The sequence below is a fragment of the Molothrus aeneus genome, chromosome 11 (assembly GCF_037042795.1).
Source record: "Molothrus aeneus isolate 106 chromosome 11, BPBGC_Maene_1.0, whole genome shotgun sequence".
Lineage (NCBI taxonomy): Eukaryota > Metazoa > Chordata > Aves > Passeriformes > Icteridae > Molothrus > Molothrus aeneus.
In genome coordinates this window covers 13,841,170-13,859,553 of record NC_089656.1, presented here as the reverse complement: position 1 = coordinate 13,859,553, position 18,384 = coordinate 13,841,170, and the positions used below count along the sequence as shown (strand labels likewise).

The following is an 18,384-nucleotide window of genomic DNA, read 5'->3' as shown; positions in this document are numbered from 1 at the left end:
CAGCACAGGCTGGGAATCTGCAACAACCAGCAGAATTTAAAAATCCAATTCTGTTTTATTTATTGAAAAATACAGTTGGCACTGAAGAAATAGAAAATGGATCTGAAGAGAAACCATAATGAGAGCCTTTCCCATCAAGTTCTTGACCTCCTTTCTCGCTCAAGTTCACACTTCCATTTCTTTCTTGCTTTTTCTTAGAAAGCTTAACATGCCTCTTCTACAGAGGCAAGCAGGTGGGGTGGTGCCATGTCAGGACCCACAGTACATTGCTGCACTGGCATGGTGCATCTTGCTCTTGGTGTGCTGGAGGCAGTGGGAAAATCAACATTATGAATGTGTAAATAATTTTCCCTTCTATGCCCTCTTTCTAACTCTGTTTTTACCATGTTTCCCCTAATTTTTCTCCTTTTTGCCATTCTCATTCTTGTACTTCTGAATCTCGGCCATATCTGCCTCTGCCTGTTCTAGGTATATCCTCCTTTTTTCAGCATTGTTTTTCTGTACAAAACACAGCAGACCGAGAGCAGAGATGGTTTTAGGTAGATTTAACTGCACCAAACCCTGTGCCCAAAGAGGGCCCACACTGCTTGGCTGTGAGCCAGCGTGCCAAAGGATTCTGGCACATCACCCCAAGCAACATTCACTCAAACCCAGGGTCTTAGAGCCACTTACCAGCTCACTCAAGTCTTTCTGTCCTCTGGAAGTCCAGGCTCCTCTTGCCACTACTCGGGACTTCTTTGAAACCCATTATTTGCTGCCATTAAATTAAATTACAAAGCAATGTTAGGCCCTTAATGTTGATTTTCCATAGAGCTTGTTGGTATCAGCAGAGTTCTGATGCCCCCCAGATATGTTCCCTTCTTCAGCCTTAATCTGATTATGTTCATTAATCTGATTCTTTTTTTGCAAAGCAGACAAGAGAGATCAGACAGCCTGAGAGCTCTTCCCAATTTGCTCTCATCTAAGACAATCTCCTTCCTAGTTTGGATTTACATGGAAAACAGGATTATCAAAAAGGGGCCATTTTATCTATCTTTATGCAATGTTGGTTATTTAACAGCAACAGAAATTACTTGAGTTTTAACCTGTAATGGTGCATTGGCTGGACAAGTAAGAGATAAATGTTCACCCTACTAGGACAAAATTAATTTGAGCACTGAGGACATTCATGCCAATTAGACTGCAGGGAATGCTCCAAATCAGATTTATCTAGAAAAAGAAGGTATTGAATAGATTGCATAATGCTGAAAAAAATTATTGAGAGTCTTTTGTCCTGAAGGAATCTCAGTTGTCTCTGTCTGTATGTGTCTGCAGCAATTTGTATCTATAATCCTGATGTTACTGCCTTGGCTGTCTGTCAAGCCCTGCTTCCATAGTGAGAACTTCAACTGCTACAGGATGCAGATACAATCACCTGAAATAATTTTCTAACAATGCTCTACATTCCTACAGCAATTTCCATCTAAAGAAGCGTCATGAAGTATTTTGCAAGCATTTCATCAAAACATTTAATTAATGCTTTAGGGTAAGTCTCCACTTTCCTGTGTGCTGATATTATCGCTTTATCAAATTATTTTGCAGTCTTCTCACACCTACTGCACATCACTCTTTTGGGAAGAGGAACTGAGCTGCAGAAATATTCACAGAGTGTCTACACAGTGGGGACAGCCTTGCCCAGAAGAAAATATCCCCCCAAAGCACTACAGGCATTACCATGCCCTTACAGGTGTACTTACCTGGAGGGCATTTCTCCCAATTCTCTCATACTTAAAAAAGCCAGGATTGTGCCTCAGTGTTTTGGAAGAAGGTGAAATGGCTAAAGCTTGCAAAGATTTTGCTTTTCTGCTGACTACCAAAAGCACACGCTCCAGGTTTGATTAAAAATTACTGCCAAGAATTAATCAGGAATTTTGCAGCAATTTGGAAAGGCTTTGTTTGGAAAACTCATTATTGTCTGTACACTAGCTATCCAGACAGCCACTGGAGTGTTACTAGCCACAAGAAAGGTAGATAAAATTGAATTATATACCAGAAAAGTTATTCCCCAACAGATCATTTTAATAACAATCTCTAACAAGATCTGCCTGGAGTGGTGAGCATACTGCTCATTGTACATTGACAGGAAAGAGACCTCTGACCACAGTGAATGCAGCAAAGGGCTGGCCAGGGGAACAGAAAACCAGACGTTCAAAGAGCCTGTCATGGTTAGCTGAGCAAAATGAGAGCAAAGCAATGCTTCCATGACAGCCTGAAAATGTTGCCATGGAGGCAGGAGAGATACAGAAACTTAAGACAGGCAGCAGGAAACCGAGGAGATGCGTGTTCAGTTAGGCCAGACGTCAGAAAAAAGCTTCCAGCTGGCCAAAATGTGCAGTCCTAAATAGCCCTCCTGTGAGGGCAGTGGGAAAAGGCTTTTAGGACAGAGATCAGTCAATGCAAAGGGTTTATGATGTTTACTGGTAGGGAAGCAGCCACAGCACTCACAAATTATATGCCTGCTCTGTAAAACCTCACCATCTTCATACGACTCAGGAAGAAAGAGGAAGCAACTTGACAAAACCTATGAATAAATGACACCACAAAAATCAGTAAAAGAGCAGAGATGTCCTAATACCAGCCAACACTTCCATCTTCCAGCTCTGGGAGATGTATCAAACAGCAAAGGGTAAGACTGGGGTTGTGGCTATGGGAGCTTGTGGAAGCAAAAGCACCTGTGGCAAGGAACTTAGAGAGAAAGAGTATAAAAAGGATTATTTGGGGATTTGAGGGAAAGGAGTTGAACCTTCTGAAGGGACACAAACAGCACAACCAGGGATCAGCAGTATGTCAGGATTGGGATGAAAGGATGGGCTTTTCAATGTGGAAGTGCTTTGAGGCAGGCAAAAAATCAGAGGGGAAACTGTGGTGGAGGGCTGAAACAATCCTTAGAGAGAATAAGTGGAAAAGAAACCCCAGATCCTGATGGACTAGAGACTAAAAAAGGCCAGGTACCCCCGTGGTCTAGAATAAACACAAATAATTTGAACTAAAAGTTATGAAGGATAAGGAAGAAATGCTTTCAGGCCTGTCAACAGAAGAAAACAATTCTCAGATAATTAAATTATACTGCACAACTCCATGTATCACTAAGAATCCTTGACAATAGATATGTTTCCCTATTCAACACAGGTAAATGCAGTTCATATCCTGGCACCACAGCCAGCTGCTGGCCTGGGGCTCCAAGATGCTTCTCCATATGAAGAATATGACTTCTCCCTAGGAATGTCACTTACTCATGCCAAAACAACACAGGACCAAAGTTTATCCTGTTCTGTGGTCTGGTTTCCTCTTCAATAATTGATAATACTTTCACACAGTGAAATTCCAGACCTTTCACTAGGTCTCAGGACCATGTCCTCATTTCCCCAAAGCCCCCTTTGGAAAACACTGATTTCTGGAGGTCAGTAGGTGAACATACTACCACTGCTGGTTGTGGTCTGTCAGGATGTATTTGTGCTGTTCCAACAGGATCAATACTTCCTCATTATCTTGTTTGTGGTGCAATAATAACACATTATTGAACAGTTGATAGGTTTTCCCTTTCATTTCAATGACTTTTTGTTTAAAGAAGCAAAGGTTAGACAATTGTACGTCATTTTACCAACTGGCTACGTCAGACACTGTTTACTGGAGTTTCCCAACTCACTTTCCTTGTAGCAGATAGTGGCTGCAATTCCTCTGGTGATGAAAGTGAAACAAAAATCTGCCTGACTTTGGACTGCAAGCCAGAAGCAGAAGAAGAATGGCCCTTACAGATCAGTCCCCAAGGTCATGGAAATCCACCTCCTTAAGGGCAACCAGCTGTCCCAGCATCGTGCACCACATTGCAATAGACAAGAGTGTTGTGATTTACATACCACACCGTTTAATTTAGATACTCTATTAGCAATAAATCTAATCATAATCATCCACATAATCACTGTGGGTAATTCTTCTCATGTCTCACTGAGAGCCTTCTCTCAACTGCTCTGCCATACCAATGTTATCATCCCAATTGACAAATACCCTGCATCCAGCACAGTGATAAATAAAACCATGGTGAGATCTGGTGCAAAATTATGTGGGTTTGGGACTGATCTTTAGAAGCAGGGTGAGAAGTACTGGGTATCCCATGGAATCTATGGAAGTTTCTTCCATGGCTCTGCATAGTCTTCCCAGATGACTCCCTGCACACATCCAGTATGATGGAAAGAGCTCCCAAACACCCCAGCAATCTCCCCAGCTCCACCACATAGTAGAGTTATACCATATATCTACAAAAGAAAAAAATCAGGGGCATAAACAAAACTACTTTGTTTTTAATGAGATGTTTCACTTCCTGTGTTTAACTGTCCAATATTCCCTTAAGGACAGATGCTTCCATCTGGGGCTGTTGGTGGCACAGCTGTGCACAGAGGATACAGTCTGATTGGGAAAATATCAGCTGAAGATCAGCTGATAAAAGTTTAGCTCCATAGAAGCAGGGCTAATGCAGGAAGAAAGTGCTGTGTTCTCATTTTAAGTATCTTACATGGACCAAAAAAACCAAACCAAACAACCAACAATAACAACAACAGCAAAAAAAGAGAGATTATTTTGCATAAGACAGAAGTGTCCACTCAAATTTCTGCTTTAACTTGAAGAGATTTCAGAAAACATGGAAGAACCTTGAAGCTCACAAGCTGAGTTGAAAGTTTAATTTCAGAAAAAGCATCACATTTTTCTTAAGCGCGCTATTCAATCACATTTACTTTAGCTAGGACTCTTGTGCTGTCATGCACTCAGTGATGAATTGTTCTCTCCTGTGATTTGGAAGAGCCTTATCTCCAGGAGTCCAGGGGAGTGTGACACTGAGAAGCTGCAAGCTACAGTAAAAGCCTGGCAGGGTAGAAATGCAAAGGTCAAGCCTTGCTTGCAGACCACTTTGCCCTACGAGCTGAATTGTAGCTGTTCTTTTGGAAGGGTTATCCAAGCACTCAAGAACATGCGAAAAGTGATGTGTGTAAGAAATTTTTAAAAAATCAACCCTTAAACTCAATGCTTTAATTACCTATGGAGCACAGAAGTCAGCCAGTGTAGACCTTGTGGCTGGTGTGTGAGTATGCAGAAACAACAGAAGGAAGGCAACCAAAACATCCCAGCGCCACTGGAAATATCAGTGAGAAAGCCAAAACTAAAGGAAAGCTCTGCTCAGGCTTTTACTACAAACACAAACATTTCAGACTGTAACATACCTTTGACCTCCCCACTAACTTTACATTCTCATGAGCTAAAGATAAGATTTTAGCAATGCCATTACTGTGTGCCCTGTATTATCAAGAGAGACCAGACCAGGCACTGGAGAACCCACCACACCCTCAGCTCCACACCTCACCAGCTGCCCACTTTGCTTTCATTAATTTGCCCCAGCTCTCCCTCTACTTTTACATAGCAAAAAATCTTGGTTGAGTAAAGGTGATCTTCAAACAGGCCAGTTAAAGGGTGAAGAGGAACTGAGACAGAGAAATCTTCCATCTGCACTTCAGCTGTTTCTCATTAGGTAAAACTTCTTTCTGATGAGGCAACCAGTAAGTACCATTTTGTTACACCACTATTAGGGGTCAATATGACATGATTTGGCTTGAAAAAGACATTCTCTCTTTTTTCCCCCCTCAAGGGGTTTCTGGAGTTTTAGTCCTGTGTTCCTGTTTATAGGCAGCACTGGGCTTTTTCTGTACTTAAGATTCTATTTTGTTGTAATATTGCTTCATTTTAGAAAGCAAGCAAGTAGATTAAAAGAGGGGAGGAAAGTTGTCTGGTTATAAATCCCTGTGTTCAGTTATGACTTAACCATACAAATTCTCTCATGTACCTAGAGTGAGAGAAAAGATCCCTTATGTATACATTATTATATTCTTAAGATGAACATGTAAAGGGTTGGGGTTTTTTTCAGTTACTGGGCTTCAAGCAAAATTTTCCCAAGTTATCAGTTCTGGAGTACCTAGAACTGATAGCACTGAATTTCTGTAGCAAAACTACTTCTGGCTTAGGACTGGATTGAGCTTCATGAAGAGTATGTGAGAGAGCAAAAATCAATAGCAGGAAGCCTCATATTAAAGCAAAAGGATTTCTGCTTACTCATGCTCCATTGTTGGCTATTTGTTCCCAGAAGGGCTGGGGAGTGCCACGTTCCTGAACCTGCATATAGGAAAATCCCCATAATATTTAAAGTCTCAAAAGCAACTTGCACCTGCTGTCTACTGTAATAATGAATATGCTTTGACCTTTCTGCTCCTGTGTGCAGATTAGATGCTGTTTTGCTGTCTAAAGCGTCTGTGTGTTTCCAGGGATGCTAAAATGGATGCTCAGTGATGCTCATTATGACTCTGTTAATATTTCAAGGCTCTTGCCTCCTGCTAACCCAAGCTGGGTGTAACAAGTCTCCCGGGGATTTAGAAAGGGCAGCAAGGTGGGTTACTATGTGAAGAGTCTCCTTATGGGTTCCAGAGGGCAAAGCAAGCTCTGGAGAAGCATCACTGCTGAGCCGTGGTCCCTGCAGGGCTGTGAGATGATCGCACCGGGCTCAGGCTCCCAGGGCAGGCGGCCCAGGGCGTCGGCAAAAAACACCCAGGGCGCTGAGCCCCAGCCCTGCCTCTCCAGCGGGTGGCCACACAACCCCACACAGCCTTTCTCCTCTTTTCTTCCTGAGCAACCTGTCAGCGTTAGCGCTGGTAAGTGCTGCGCGGATAACTTCTAGCAACGCCGTCCTGCCGGGCTGCCCCACCGCTCGGAGGCGGCTCCTCTGCTCCCTTTTCCTCCTGAGAAACAGCCGCGCTTGGGCGCCTGTTTAGGAGATGGAGCCGAGGAGCCGCGCTGCCGCCTGCCCGGCCTCTGCTGCTCCTCACCCACCCCCCCTGCTGATGGCAAAGCCGCAGCGGCAAGAGCCCTCCCGGCCCGGGCCAGGGCGGTGCCCCCCGAGCAGAGGGCGTGCCGGGCGGGCGAGGGGCCGGGCTGGGCGCGCTCCCGCCGGGTAAGAGCGGGAGCGGCTCCAGGCCGTGCTGCAGCCGCGGCCTCGCGTAGGGAGCGGGCGGCGCGGGGAGGCGCCTCGGGCGGGCGCGGCGCTACGAGCGGCCGGGGCGGAGGGAGGCGGCCGGGCCGCGCTGAGGCGGGGAGCGGAGCGCGGGGAGGGGTGAGGAGCTGCGCGGTGGGGCGAGCCCAGAGCTCGGTCCTGGCCGGAACGATGTCCCGGAGTCTGGAAATGATGATGAAGAGGCAGGCGCTTGCCTGTTCTTGCTATGTGCTGAGTGAGCTTGGATTTAGGGTTGAGCTTGTTAGTGTTCTGGCTGTAGCACCTCTGGGACAGGCTAAGAGAGCTGGCGTTGTTCAGCCTTACAGAACCCTTTGGGGAGCTCTTAGAGCCCCTTTCAGTTCTTAAAAGAGGCATATACAAAATAAGGAGAGTAACTTTTTACAGGGGTAGATAGTGGTGGGGCAAGGGGGACTGTTTTTAAACTAAAAGAGGAGAGATTTAGATTGGATATTAGGAAGAAATTCTTCCCTGTGAGGGTGGTAAGGACCAGAAACAGGTTGCCCAGAGAAGCTGTGGCTTCCCTATCCCTGGAAGTGTCCAACGCCAGGTTGGATGGAGTTCTGAGCAGCCTGGTCTAGTGGAAGGTATCCCTTACCCATGGCAGGAGGTTTGGGATGAGATAGTATTTAAGGTCCCTTCCAAACCTCCTCTATGAATAACTAGGGTGAGCTGTAATTAAAAGCCCATACTCATAGTTGCTGTTTAAAATGAAATAAATTACACAAGGGTGCAGTGGTCTGTGTTTTCCACAGTTTTCCTCTTTACCCAGAACATCCTACAAGAAAGGATGAGATTAAAGCCAGAGCCCATCTGCATAGAGGACAATGAAATTAAACCTGCCTGTTGAAAGGTCTTAAACTGAGGAAAGGCAAGATGAAACCTCTGCTCTGTGTGTGCCCATGTGCCTCTCTTCTCCTCTGATGGTGATGAGGGCAAACCAACGTGGGCTGTGGCCTGAAATGCTGCATGGGTTTGAGGGGAAGAGTAAAGTGCTGAGGGTGGCCATTGTTTCCAAACTTTCTCAGCTCTTTCAGTTTTAATCCACTATTTTCTCAAACTCCCTTGTTATGTAACACTTAAGGTCATTGTATTTTGCATTTGTGGGAAGGGGAGGGCTTGAGGGATGGTTTAAGAGATAGGCTGAGAGATTTCCTATCTCGGGTGGTAATTTTGATTGAATTATTTTGCTTAAATTAACATTTTAGTTTGGAATAAATTGCTGGCTGGCTGATTTCTGGTTAGTGCCTGTCAGTTGTGTGCTGTGTGCTTAGCGGTGGAGCAGATTGCAGCAGCCTCATCAGCTTTGTGTGGAGTGTGCTCGTATTTGTTGGCCTTTACCCACAGCACTTAGCACTGCTTTCTTCTTTAACATCAAGCACGTATTCCCATTGACCACAGCTGCAATCAAGTCCTCTCACTTCAGGTTTATCACAGCATTTTCAGTCATTAAAGGAAGGCATAAGGGTTTGCAGTTATCTGGCAGAGAGCAGTAATGCTCAACAGAGGAAGGGAAAGGTTTTGCTCACTGGCTGATGTCCAGCATCCCTCCAGGGCCCTTCAGCTGAGGGGCAATTCTTGAGGGTGCCAATGAGGGCTACCCCAGCATTACACTGGGTCTGGTGGAAGAGGTGGGAGGGTTGTTCCTAGTTGGGAAATTGGAGGAGCAGCAGCTGTGCTCCCTCTCGAAGTTGCCTTTGCTTGTGGCTCCCCACCCTCCATACTTAGAGCTCTCAGATAAACACTGCCACAATCAGATGATAACATTTCTGGGCCACTTGCTGAATTTGGAGAGCTTGTGGTATGTTCTCTTTTGTGGCTGAGAGAGATATTTGTATTTAAGTGTTTAGATCCATACAGTGAGCAGAATATTCAGAGTCAGTGAAGGGCTAAGCACCAGCAAACTCTTCTTCACTTGCTGTGTAAATAGCAAGAAGGGCAATTGAACTGGTGAACTTCCTGATTTTCAAATGACTTTATTCAGGATAGCCCTCATTTACATTCCTTATTGGTGCATGAAGCATTTACCTCTGTTCTAGAATATAGCTGTTAAGCAAGACACATTTTTATTTTAAAAAAGCTTTTCCTATTTCTGTACTGGTGTGATTGGAATGACGTGGTTTCTTCTCCCCTGATGTTGTCCAGGTTGTGAGTCCACCCAAGAATGGATAAATGTAAGAAGCCTTATGTTAACCAGAAGACCGGCCTTGAAAAGTTCAGTCCTGAAATTCTTTCTGAAATTGAGAAGCTCTTTGAGAAAAAGTTTACTTACACTAAGCCAGTGAATGATGAATGGAAGCTGCCAGATCCCAGCAATGTTTTTACATGTGATCATGTGGAATTTCACTCACTCCTGGCTCTGAAGGACTCAATGAATGAAGTGAAGAACCAACTGAGTGATAAGAACTTGGAAGATTGGCATCAGCACACCTCATTTACCAATAAAGCAGGGAAAATAATATCTCATGTGAAGAAATCTGTGAATGCTGAGCTCTGTACCCAGGCATGGTGCAAATTTCATGAGATCCTATGCAGTTTTTCTCTTCTCCCAGAAGAAGCTCTTCAAGATGGAGAACTGAATTCTGTGCACCTCTGTGAAGCACCTGGAGCTTTTATAGCCAGCCTTAACCACTTCCTGAAGTCCCACCATCTCCCTTGCCACTGGAATTGGGTAGCAAATACTCTAAACCCTTATCACGAAGCCAATGACATCCTTATGATGATCATGGATGACCGTCTGATAGCAAACACGTTACCTTGGTGGTACTTTGGCCCAGATAACACTGGGGATGTGATGACATTAAGACATCTAACAGGACTTCAGAGCTTTGTGAGTAATATGACCACAGTCCACTTGGTAACTGCTGATGGCAGCTTTGATTGCCAGGGGAATCCAGGTGAGCAGGAAGCTCTCGTCTCACCCCTTCATTACTGTGAAACAGTCACAGCTTTAATGATCCTGGGCACTGGAGGATCCTTTGTTTTGAAGATGTTCACTCTGTTTGAACACTGTTCTGTCAACCTGCTCTTTCTGCTAAACTGCTCTTTTGAGGAGGTCCATGTCTTTAAACCAGCCACGAGCAAAGCTGGAAACTCAGAGGCCTATGTGGTTTGCCTTCGCTATATGGGCAGAGAAAGCCTTCATCTGCTTCTTCCTAAAATGACACAGAACTTTGGAACAGAAATGGTCAACAAAGCTCTCTTCTCCCAGCATATACTTCCAGAATCATTCCTTAAAACACATGAAGAGTGTTGCATGTTCTTCTACAAGTGCCAGGTAGAAACGATCTCTGAGAATATCCGTCTTTTTGAGCACATGGAAGAAGCAGAGCAGGTGAAACTGAACAAGTTAAGAGACTGTGCAGTAGAGTTCTTCATGCAAAAGTTCCACCTGAAACCCATTGGCAGAAATAACTGGCTCGTCAAGAAATCCCAGGCTGGTTGCAGCATGAATGCAAAATGGTTTGGGCAAAGAAACAAATATTTTAGTACATACAATGAAAGGAAGATGATGGAAACCCTGACATGGAATGATAAAGTGGCAAAGGGCTATTTTAATCACTGGGCTGAGGAACATAGTTTAAGTAATGCTGGGAACATGTGTGTCCTGGAAGGATCATTTTCTAACCTTGAATGTAGCTTTTGGTACATTTTGGAGGGAAAAAGATTGCCCAGAGTAAAGTGTTCTCCATTTTGTGATGTTCAGGTCTTAGAAAATCTTAATGAAGCTGTGAAGGAGTTGGGTGGGGGGAGGCTGAAAAGCAGATCAATGCTGCAGCCTTGTCACTCTTGTGAAGTTCTTCCTGGGGAACTCATACTGGCAAAAGTGTCTGATCTTTCCAGGTGCCATCAGGAAGTCCTAAATGAAAGTTGTAGTGACCAATTCAAGTGCCTTGTGGTGGGTTTTCCTACCCTGTGTGACACAGAAAGCCAGCCCAGCATGGAGATAAAGCCCATGGACGCAGCCACACTGCTGACTTTCAGCTTCTCTTTGCTGTATGATGGAGAACCAAAGTACCAGCAGCAGCTTTTGGAGTGCGTTCTGCATTCCTTGGCGCAGCTGGCAGCAGGAGATGCCTTGGTTTTGCCTGTTCTTTCATGCCTGACACGTTTCACAGCTGGCCTGGTCTTCATCCTGCACCGCTGCTTCCGGAGCGTCGCGTTCGCGTGCCCGACCTCGCGGGAGCCCCTGAGGAGCGGCGCCGCTCTGCTCTGCGTTGGCTTCCGAGGCCTCCCCGCGCCCGTGGTGCAGTACCTGCAGCACCTGAATGCTCTCATGAGCTCTTTGCTGGACACAGACTCTCCCCAGCAGGTTCTGCAGTTTGTGCCCATGGAGATTCTCCTCCAGGGCAAGCTGTTGGAGTTTCTGTGGGATTTAAACACGGCCATTGCAAAGAGACAGCTCCACCTGATTGTGCAAGCTCAGCAGCAGCGAATGGCTAGTGACATTCCACTTTAAATAATTCTAGAACTGTGTGAGTTGCTGCTGCTAGACCTTGTTTCACAGGCAGGCAGAAGGTGTTAAAAACATTGTTAATGTGAAGGTAACATTAATGCAAAACTGGTGTGACATTGAAGGTGCTGGCAGGATGTCTTGAGCTATCGATCCTAGGTGCACCATATTGTATGTGTAGGAAATAGGAGAAAAGAAAGCCAGACCTTGATTTCTGGCCACTGAGCTGTGTGTTTCAGGATGCAGAATAACATAGAATCTTTGATTCAATGGAAGCAAAGGCTGACAAGTGAGCATAAGCCTCAGAGCCTTCTATTACCATCCTTAAAAACTGTCTTTTGATATCACTTTAATTTACAGTTGGTTTAATTCTTAATGGTGACATGGGGGAAATCCTGTGTAACCTGCCTTACCATTTTGGATGGTATGAAGTGGTGGTGGTTATGGGTATATGTCCCCATTTATCATTCTTAAACAAGAGCCTCTGAATTTTCACCTCGTAGCCTTTGAATATCAGCCTCTTCTTTAGCACTTCAGTGAGTGAGGACTGAGATGAAAATTTCCTTGCCAAAGCCTGATAATGGTTTCTCCATCTCATTCTTGCAGCTGTTTTGTGAATGCCATGCTGATATCCTGAGTTCCAGTTCTTTGTGCGCTTCAGTCACTTGACAGAAGGATCAAATGGAGCTGTTTATGCCAGAGAAGTGCTCAGCCTCTGGCTGTTCATTGCTTACTCTTCAGGCAATAATTTGGATTGCCATCAAGCCCTCTCTTGTGACTTCTTATGGGTCCAAAGCTGAGCTCAATTCTCGAGAATGAAATTTGCTAAAAGAATTAGCCAGTGGCTGTAGACACTTAGGCTTGTAACAAGCAAAGCCTTTAGGAGACATTTAAATGCAGGAAACTTCACTAGCCATGAGAGGCTCATAACATGCAGTTGCTGGGATTTGCCAGCCTTTCCATGCTAAAAATCCTTAAAACAAAGGCTTTGAAGTGTTACCACCTGAACAAACAGTTCATCAGTTGTTGTGCTGCCTTTCTTGTGCACACAAGTGTGTTCATGTTTGTGTGGGGGCCCTCTGGGTTGTACAGCCATGAAGCTTTTGTGTTGTAAGTATTCAATGTGTGCTTTTGATTGAAGGATGTATATATTTTTGAAGTAGAAGAAAATATGTTGATTTACATGGCTGTTGTATATTTTCATTTTATTGACAAATGTTGAAAGTGTTAAAAGACTTTTTTTTTAAAAAAGAAGGGAAAACAACTGCTGTTTGGAGAAAATAAAGCCTTTTATTTTAGGTTTTCAGTGTTGCTGTTTACATGTTTCTTTACCAAATATGGAAGAAATCAATGAAACGCAGTAGGGGAGTCTGGGAAGGTTTAAATGTCGTTTGGTTTGTTTTTTTTTTTAGCCAGGCTTTCCTTATCTTGTCATTTATCCATGCTTCATGAGTGAAGAGTATAGTTGTTTTCATTTCTCTCTAACTTTAACTTTGGAGTTTATCAGCTTAGAGAGACTCCACTTGCAGATGTGGTCAAAGCAGTGGAGGAGGCCTGCACAGAGTTCCCTTGGCCTTGTCACTGAGCCTGACAATCCATGTCCCTCTGTGGTTCCTATAACTCTTAGCAGCAAGGATTTTGTCTTAAGGATCTTCAGTTTCTCCTGGCTGTGACAACTGCTCAGGTAGGAGGGGGTTGTTATACACTGTACTTTTGTCTGCAAAGTCTATTATTTATTCTTATCCTAATTGCTTGCCTTCACCAAGGGGTGTGATCGAGAAAAAGCCGTGTGCCTTATTCCTCAGGGCTGGCTCTGCTGCACTGCCAGGGGTTCCAGGTGATTGTCTTTGGGTTGGCTGTCCAGTTTGTCTGGAGGACTGTCTGTTAACTCATTTTGATTGCAATTATTAATGATAATGTGTTTTTCCCATTGCCTTTCTCTTTGGAAGTAAGCACCAAATTAGAGAGCTGGGGAAGATCATTCTTTATCCTAGAGGTGTGAGATGACACGGGAAATGAATCCTGTTCTGATACTTTCATTTCTGTACAGCTAGTGGTGATTCTTGGGGAAATCTTTATGCAAGAACTGGAGTTGAATGGATGCTGAACTGCATGACAGCCTTGCCTCTCTTGGTTTTAGTGAAGCTGAAAACTTTGGTTGTTAATGTCAAAATGTTCTTCAGGGGACATGAGGACTTTGGAAGCATCCTTGAAACAAGAGACTGGGTTGGAAGTGCTTGTTATGGGGATTGTCAGGTTGATTTTGGTGGAAATACTGTTTAATGGGTTTATGGTTTTACTGAATTACAGGGAAATGTAAATGTTTAGAATTGTATTCAAGCTTATAAAGAGTTTTATGAAATATTTGCATTCCCAATATAACAATATAAAAACAGTGCCTAAAGACATGAAATGGCAGATTGGAAAGTAAAGGGAAAATATGGATGTCTTCATTTTGCTGCTACAGACCTTAAAAGATGCATATGCAACTTCTTCAGTCCTTAAAGTCAATTTATACACTGCATTATTTAGATTATGCATCTTATTTGAATTTTGATAGATCTTAATATGCTAGCATGCCTGGCAGTTTTTGAGTTCAAATAGTTGGTGTTGAAAGCAAAGACAAAGCACTGAGCCCAAAGCAAATTAGCTTTCTCCCTGGCTGAACAGCTATTTAACAAATGTCCTTTTTCTGTCTTGTGTCAGATCCTCTGTGTCCCCCATCGGGACTGGGGAGATGAAATTTTACCTGTAATACAACTTGCACTAGAGCACCACAGTTAATGGCTCCTTTTATTAAAACAATAAGATGAAATTGTATATTAAAACAATATTTTTTCCTCTGTAGGAAACTTGAAGAGATTTATTGAAGTGCATTTTCATAGTGCTTTACTAAATGGGGATGACTCGCTTGTTAAAGAATTGATTTATCTAAATTGGGGGATAGCAGGGAGAAGTGCCTGTCACTTGCTGGTGAATTGATTTGTTTAGATTGGGGGATAGCAGGGTGAAAGTGAATCAATATTCAAAACTTATTTGTTGCTGAAGCCGGAGATCATTATATGGGTATCAGAGAGATGAATGAGCAAATGCTGCCTGATATAAATGAAAGCTCATGCCGAGGTAGCTCCAGGTCCTCAGCTGTCAGGTACCTGTGCCTCAAAACAATGACCCTGTAGCCAGTGGGTAATGAAACCTCAATTAAGACTAAGGAATAAAGGGACTGTGGTGAAGTGCCTTAATTTAAGTCTCTAGAGGGTTAAGGTGATTAAATACTTGCTTTATAATCAGTTGACTGCCCCAGGTTGATGACAGAGCACAACTCAACACCATTGAGTTGAAATGTAATGAAATCTGTCTTGGGGTCACAATTAAACCTAATTCCAAGGTGGCTGCTGAATAGCTGCACGTCCCCACAAATAATGGTGTGCTCTGACAGATGAGTGTTCAGCAGAGGAGTGTGGGGCCATCAGAACTGTGTGAGTCCTCTGAGCAGCTCCCTGCCTCCACTACTGCAGGGATGCTGATGGTCCCCAGCCATGCAGCTGGAGCTGTGCAGACAGCAGGGAGAGCCCTGCATGCAGCGGATCAGTAGCACAGGATGTGTTTGGGATTAGTGCACCTGGGGCTGGGATGGCCGTGGGATTCCTGGCTGGTGGGAATGGTGATGCTTGGGAGGACAAGCTTGTTGTCACACCTGAAAACCACACAGCAGCTCTTTGAACTGGCACTGAGTGTTAGCACAAACCTGGATCCAGCTAATGTATTGGGAATTAAAGGAAAGCTAGTTCAAAAACTTTCTTTTGCTCTTTGGGAACACTAGAGAGCCTGGTCCACACCTAGGATGAGCTTGCACTTTTTGTGGAAACACCAGAGGAGGCTGGTGTTTAATAATTGTCAGCACTATGGTCTTAACTATAAATCACAAAGTAATTGATTTCAGGACGTTAACAAAATTTAGATTTATGGAGAAGTTCAGTTATGCTTAAGATGCATAGTTAATAGCACTGGCACTGAATAAAACCCAAATTAACTTTGTTTCCGTTATGAAACAGGGTAGTATTAGCCCATAAATTTATATTCATATAAGTAGTTTGGCTCTTAATTATGTGAGTAGCTTTGTGAAAGTTCTGTGCTTGAAAATTGTTTTCAGACTTGGAAACCTGTTCAAAGCTCTGGATATTGTCCAACTTGCAATTCCCAGCAGTATTGCTGTGCTGTGTGCAAAAACTTGAGACAGACTCTGACTGGATTTGCTCAGACTTTTTGGAGGGAGGAGTTTGAGTAGGAAATGGATTAAACTCAAATGTGAATTCCTCTGACTAGTTCCTCACTAGATTACAGAGGGGACAGGCAGGACAGCCACTGCTCCTTTGGCTGGATGCTGAGACAGTGGGATTTACCAAAAGGGAGCCAGAACAGAAGTTAGAGATGTAAATTGTATAAATTTACAAATGTACAATTGTAAATTAGACAAATTCTGAGTCCTCTTGTAGGATCCTGGTGACAAACTGTGCTTAGTGAGTGCAACAGGCCTCAGAGCTGGTTTGGGCTGAGCACATGCAGCAGCTGAGAAGCCCTGTTTATGTTTCACTAACTGACCTTACTCATCACATCACTCTCTGCAGTTTTGAAGTGACCCCTGAAGGAAACAGTGACAGCAGCAGTCTCAGGAGCATGAGTGGAAGTAATGAAGCAGTAATTAGCAATTAATAAAGTGTGGTGAAACTTTTAACTGCTGCACTGGCCTAGAGGTCTGGTGCTGGAGTGGAATAGTCCCTTGGAAATCTACAACTTGGATGCTTAATTATCATAATTTCCTTTAGACACCGTCTGCTCTTGGAGCCAACTTGTATATTTACTTTTTCCCTTGAAGGTAGATGAGTTTTAAGGACTCCACTTCTGTGGCTTTTCACAGCAGAGATTAAATTGAAGCTGGGATCAAGGTGTGGGGAATGAGATGGCCCCTGTGGCTGATGTGTCCTACAGAGACTGTGAGGACAAGGTTCTGTTGGAATGGCCATCAGGGTGTCAAAAAAGCGTCAGAAAAACATGGACAGAACCTTCTTTGTAGTTGGCAGAGGGATGTTATCTTTTCCAGGGGGGGCATAAATTGAAATTGTGCTGTCTCTGTGCTCTTCTCTTCCCCTTCCCACCTCAAGCCCTTCTGAGCCATGTCTGGAAGATGTCACCTTTCAGGGAGTGGGATAATGAAAGGCAAGCATTGCTGAGGAGCCCTCCTGACCTGAAGTTGCCACTGGGTCACTGATGAAGTGACAAACCTGAGTGAGGCCAGTGACACTCTCTGAGGAAGGAGGACACCTGTGGCTGTGGGCATCACTGTGGGGAAGCTCTTTGCTCCTCAGAGCTGCTGCACTGTGTTGCTTTAGCAGGTGTGTGCTGGGTTATGCCTTGCTATGCACCGGCAGGTCAGCTAAGGCCAGAAGCTAAATGACATTACCACTCCTTGCTCTCCTAAAGATGAGCCTGAAAAATGGTTAGATCATGAAAACAAACAGCCAAATATCACCAGCCTTTCCCTCATTCCCCACTGTTAATCATTTGTGGCAGGAGCTAAGAGCAAGTCAGGAGAGTCAGGTTAGGCTGAAATATCTTTTAGTTTTCAGCTCTAGGAATGCCCAGTGGATTTGAACAGAGCAAAACACTTTTCAAGCAGGAAAGGTGCAAAAATGGGACATGGGAATTTTGGAATATGTCAGTGCAATTTTAGACATCACTCGTTTGCACTCAAGGCTTGTAATAATTTTGTCTATTTTGTCTTGTGTAAATCAGTTTTAATTAATAGAGCAGATGTACCAACAATGCATCTGGAAATGAAATGGAAAAAAGAAAAGAGGCAGCTGGTGCTAGTGGATGTAAATATTTGCTTTTTGGGAAGTGAAGCTCTGCAGAAACTTCAGGGTCCATTTCAAATTCAGAAGCCTGTTTCTTATGCCTGTGGAGATATATGGAGCAGAAAAAATTAACTAAACCATAATGCTGCTTTATTTGAATCTAGTGCATGTGATGTAAGTAGCCCAAGTTTTTGGAATAGGGCCAACACATGAAGTCTTGGTTCCTGCTGAAATATTAAGATTTTGTTGATGCAAGGTGCATTAATTCCAGAGGAGCTGTCTCTGTACCAAGAAGCCTTCCCAGGCCTCTGCAGTACAGTTTTGGCTCATGAGCATAGGCAAATGGAAATGCTGATGTTTGACCCTCACTAGAGCAGAGCAAGGTGCAGTGATGCTGCTGAAATAGGGCCTGACTGGCTGACCAAGTGTAAGGAGGGGTCCATATATCTGAAAGCTGCTGCTGGGGGGGTGTGACAGGTGTGTGGATGGACTCAGTCTCATGTGAAGCTGAGGTTTGAAACAAAGGCAAGGCATGAATTAGTGCTTTGCAGGTTTTGATGGGACTCTCTACAGTTCTGCTGTGTTATTTTTGTGCACTGTTAACTGCAGAACGATCTTTTAAATTTTCCTCGCTTCCTTTCAGTATTGAACTTTTCATGAAATCCCAGATTATTTGTGTTAGAATTAGGAGAGCTTTTTGTTCTCTTTTGTGTGTTTTTGTTGGTGCCTGTAACTGCTAAGAAGAATGTGAAAACACAAGCCTGAAAGCACAAAGTACCACAGCAAACATAGAACATAACATGCAAAACAAACCCACTTTTAAAGCAAGTCATGACTGGCAGGTGGTGATGTCCAACCTGGAAATGGCAGTGTGGGAGAAGGAAGACAGTAAGGGTTGATCCAGAGCAGGTATTTTGTGCTTGGTGAACCAGACAGTGGGGGTGGGTGGGAAGGTTTCCTCAAAGTAATTCAGGTGGTAGTGCATGTATTGT

At 43.9% G+C, this 18,384-nt stretch overlaps 1 protein-coding gene across 3 annotated transcripts; it reads left to right on the top strand.

Annotated features, from left to right (window-relative positions):
- The first annotated feature begins 6,640 nt into the window (after positions 1 to 6,640).
- CMTR2 (cap methyltransferase 2) lies at positions 6,641 to 12,843 on the top strand. Of its 3 annotated transcripts, XM_066557371.1 has the most exons (3): positions 6,641 to 6,728; positions 9,230 to 11,557; positions 12,144 to 12,843. In XM_066557371.1, exon 2 carries the CDS (start codon positions 9,249 to 9,251, stop codon positions 11,541 to 11,543), a length of 2,295 nt encoding a protein of 764 aa, XP_066413468.1. In that variant the 5' UTR covers positions 6,641 to 6,728; positions 9,230 to 9,248; the 3' UTR covers positions 11,544 to 11,557; positions 12,144 to 12,843. The 3 variants fall into 3 exon arrangements, with proteins under 3 accessions (XP_066413468.1, XP_066413466.1, XP_066413467.1); XM_066557369.1 differs by having other exon boundaries at positions 9,230 to 12,843; XM_066557370.1 differs by lacking the exon at positions 6,641 to 6,728 and adding an exon at positions 6,960 to 7,027 and having other exon boundaries at positions 9,230 to 12,843.
- The last annotated feature ends 5,541 nt before the right edge of the window (positions 12,844 to 18,384 follow it).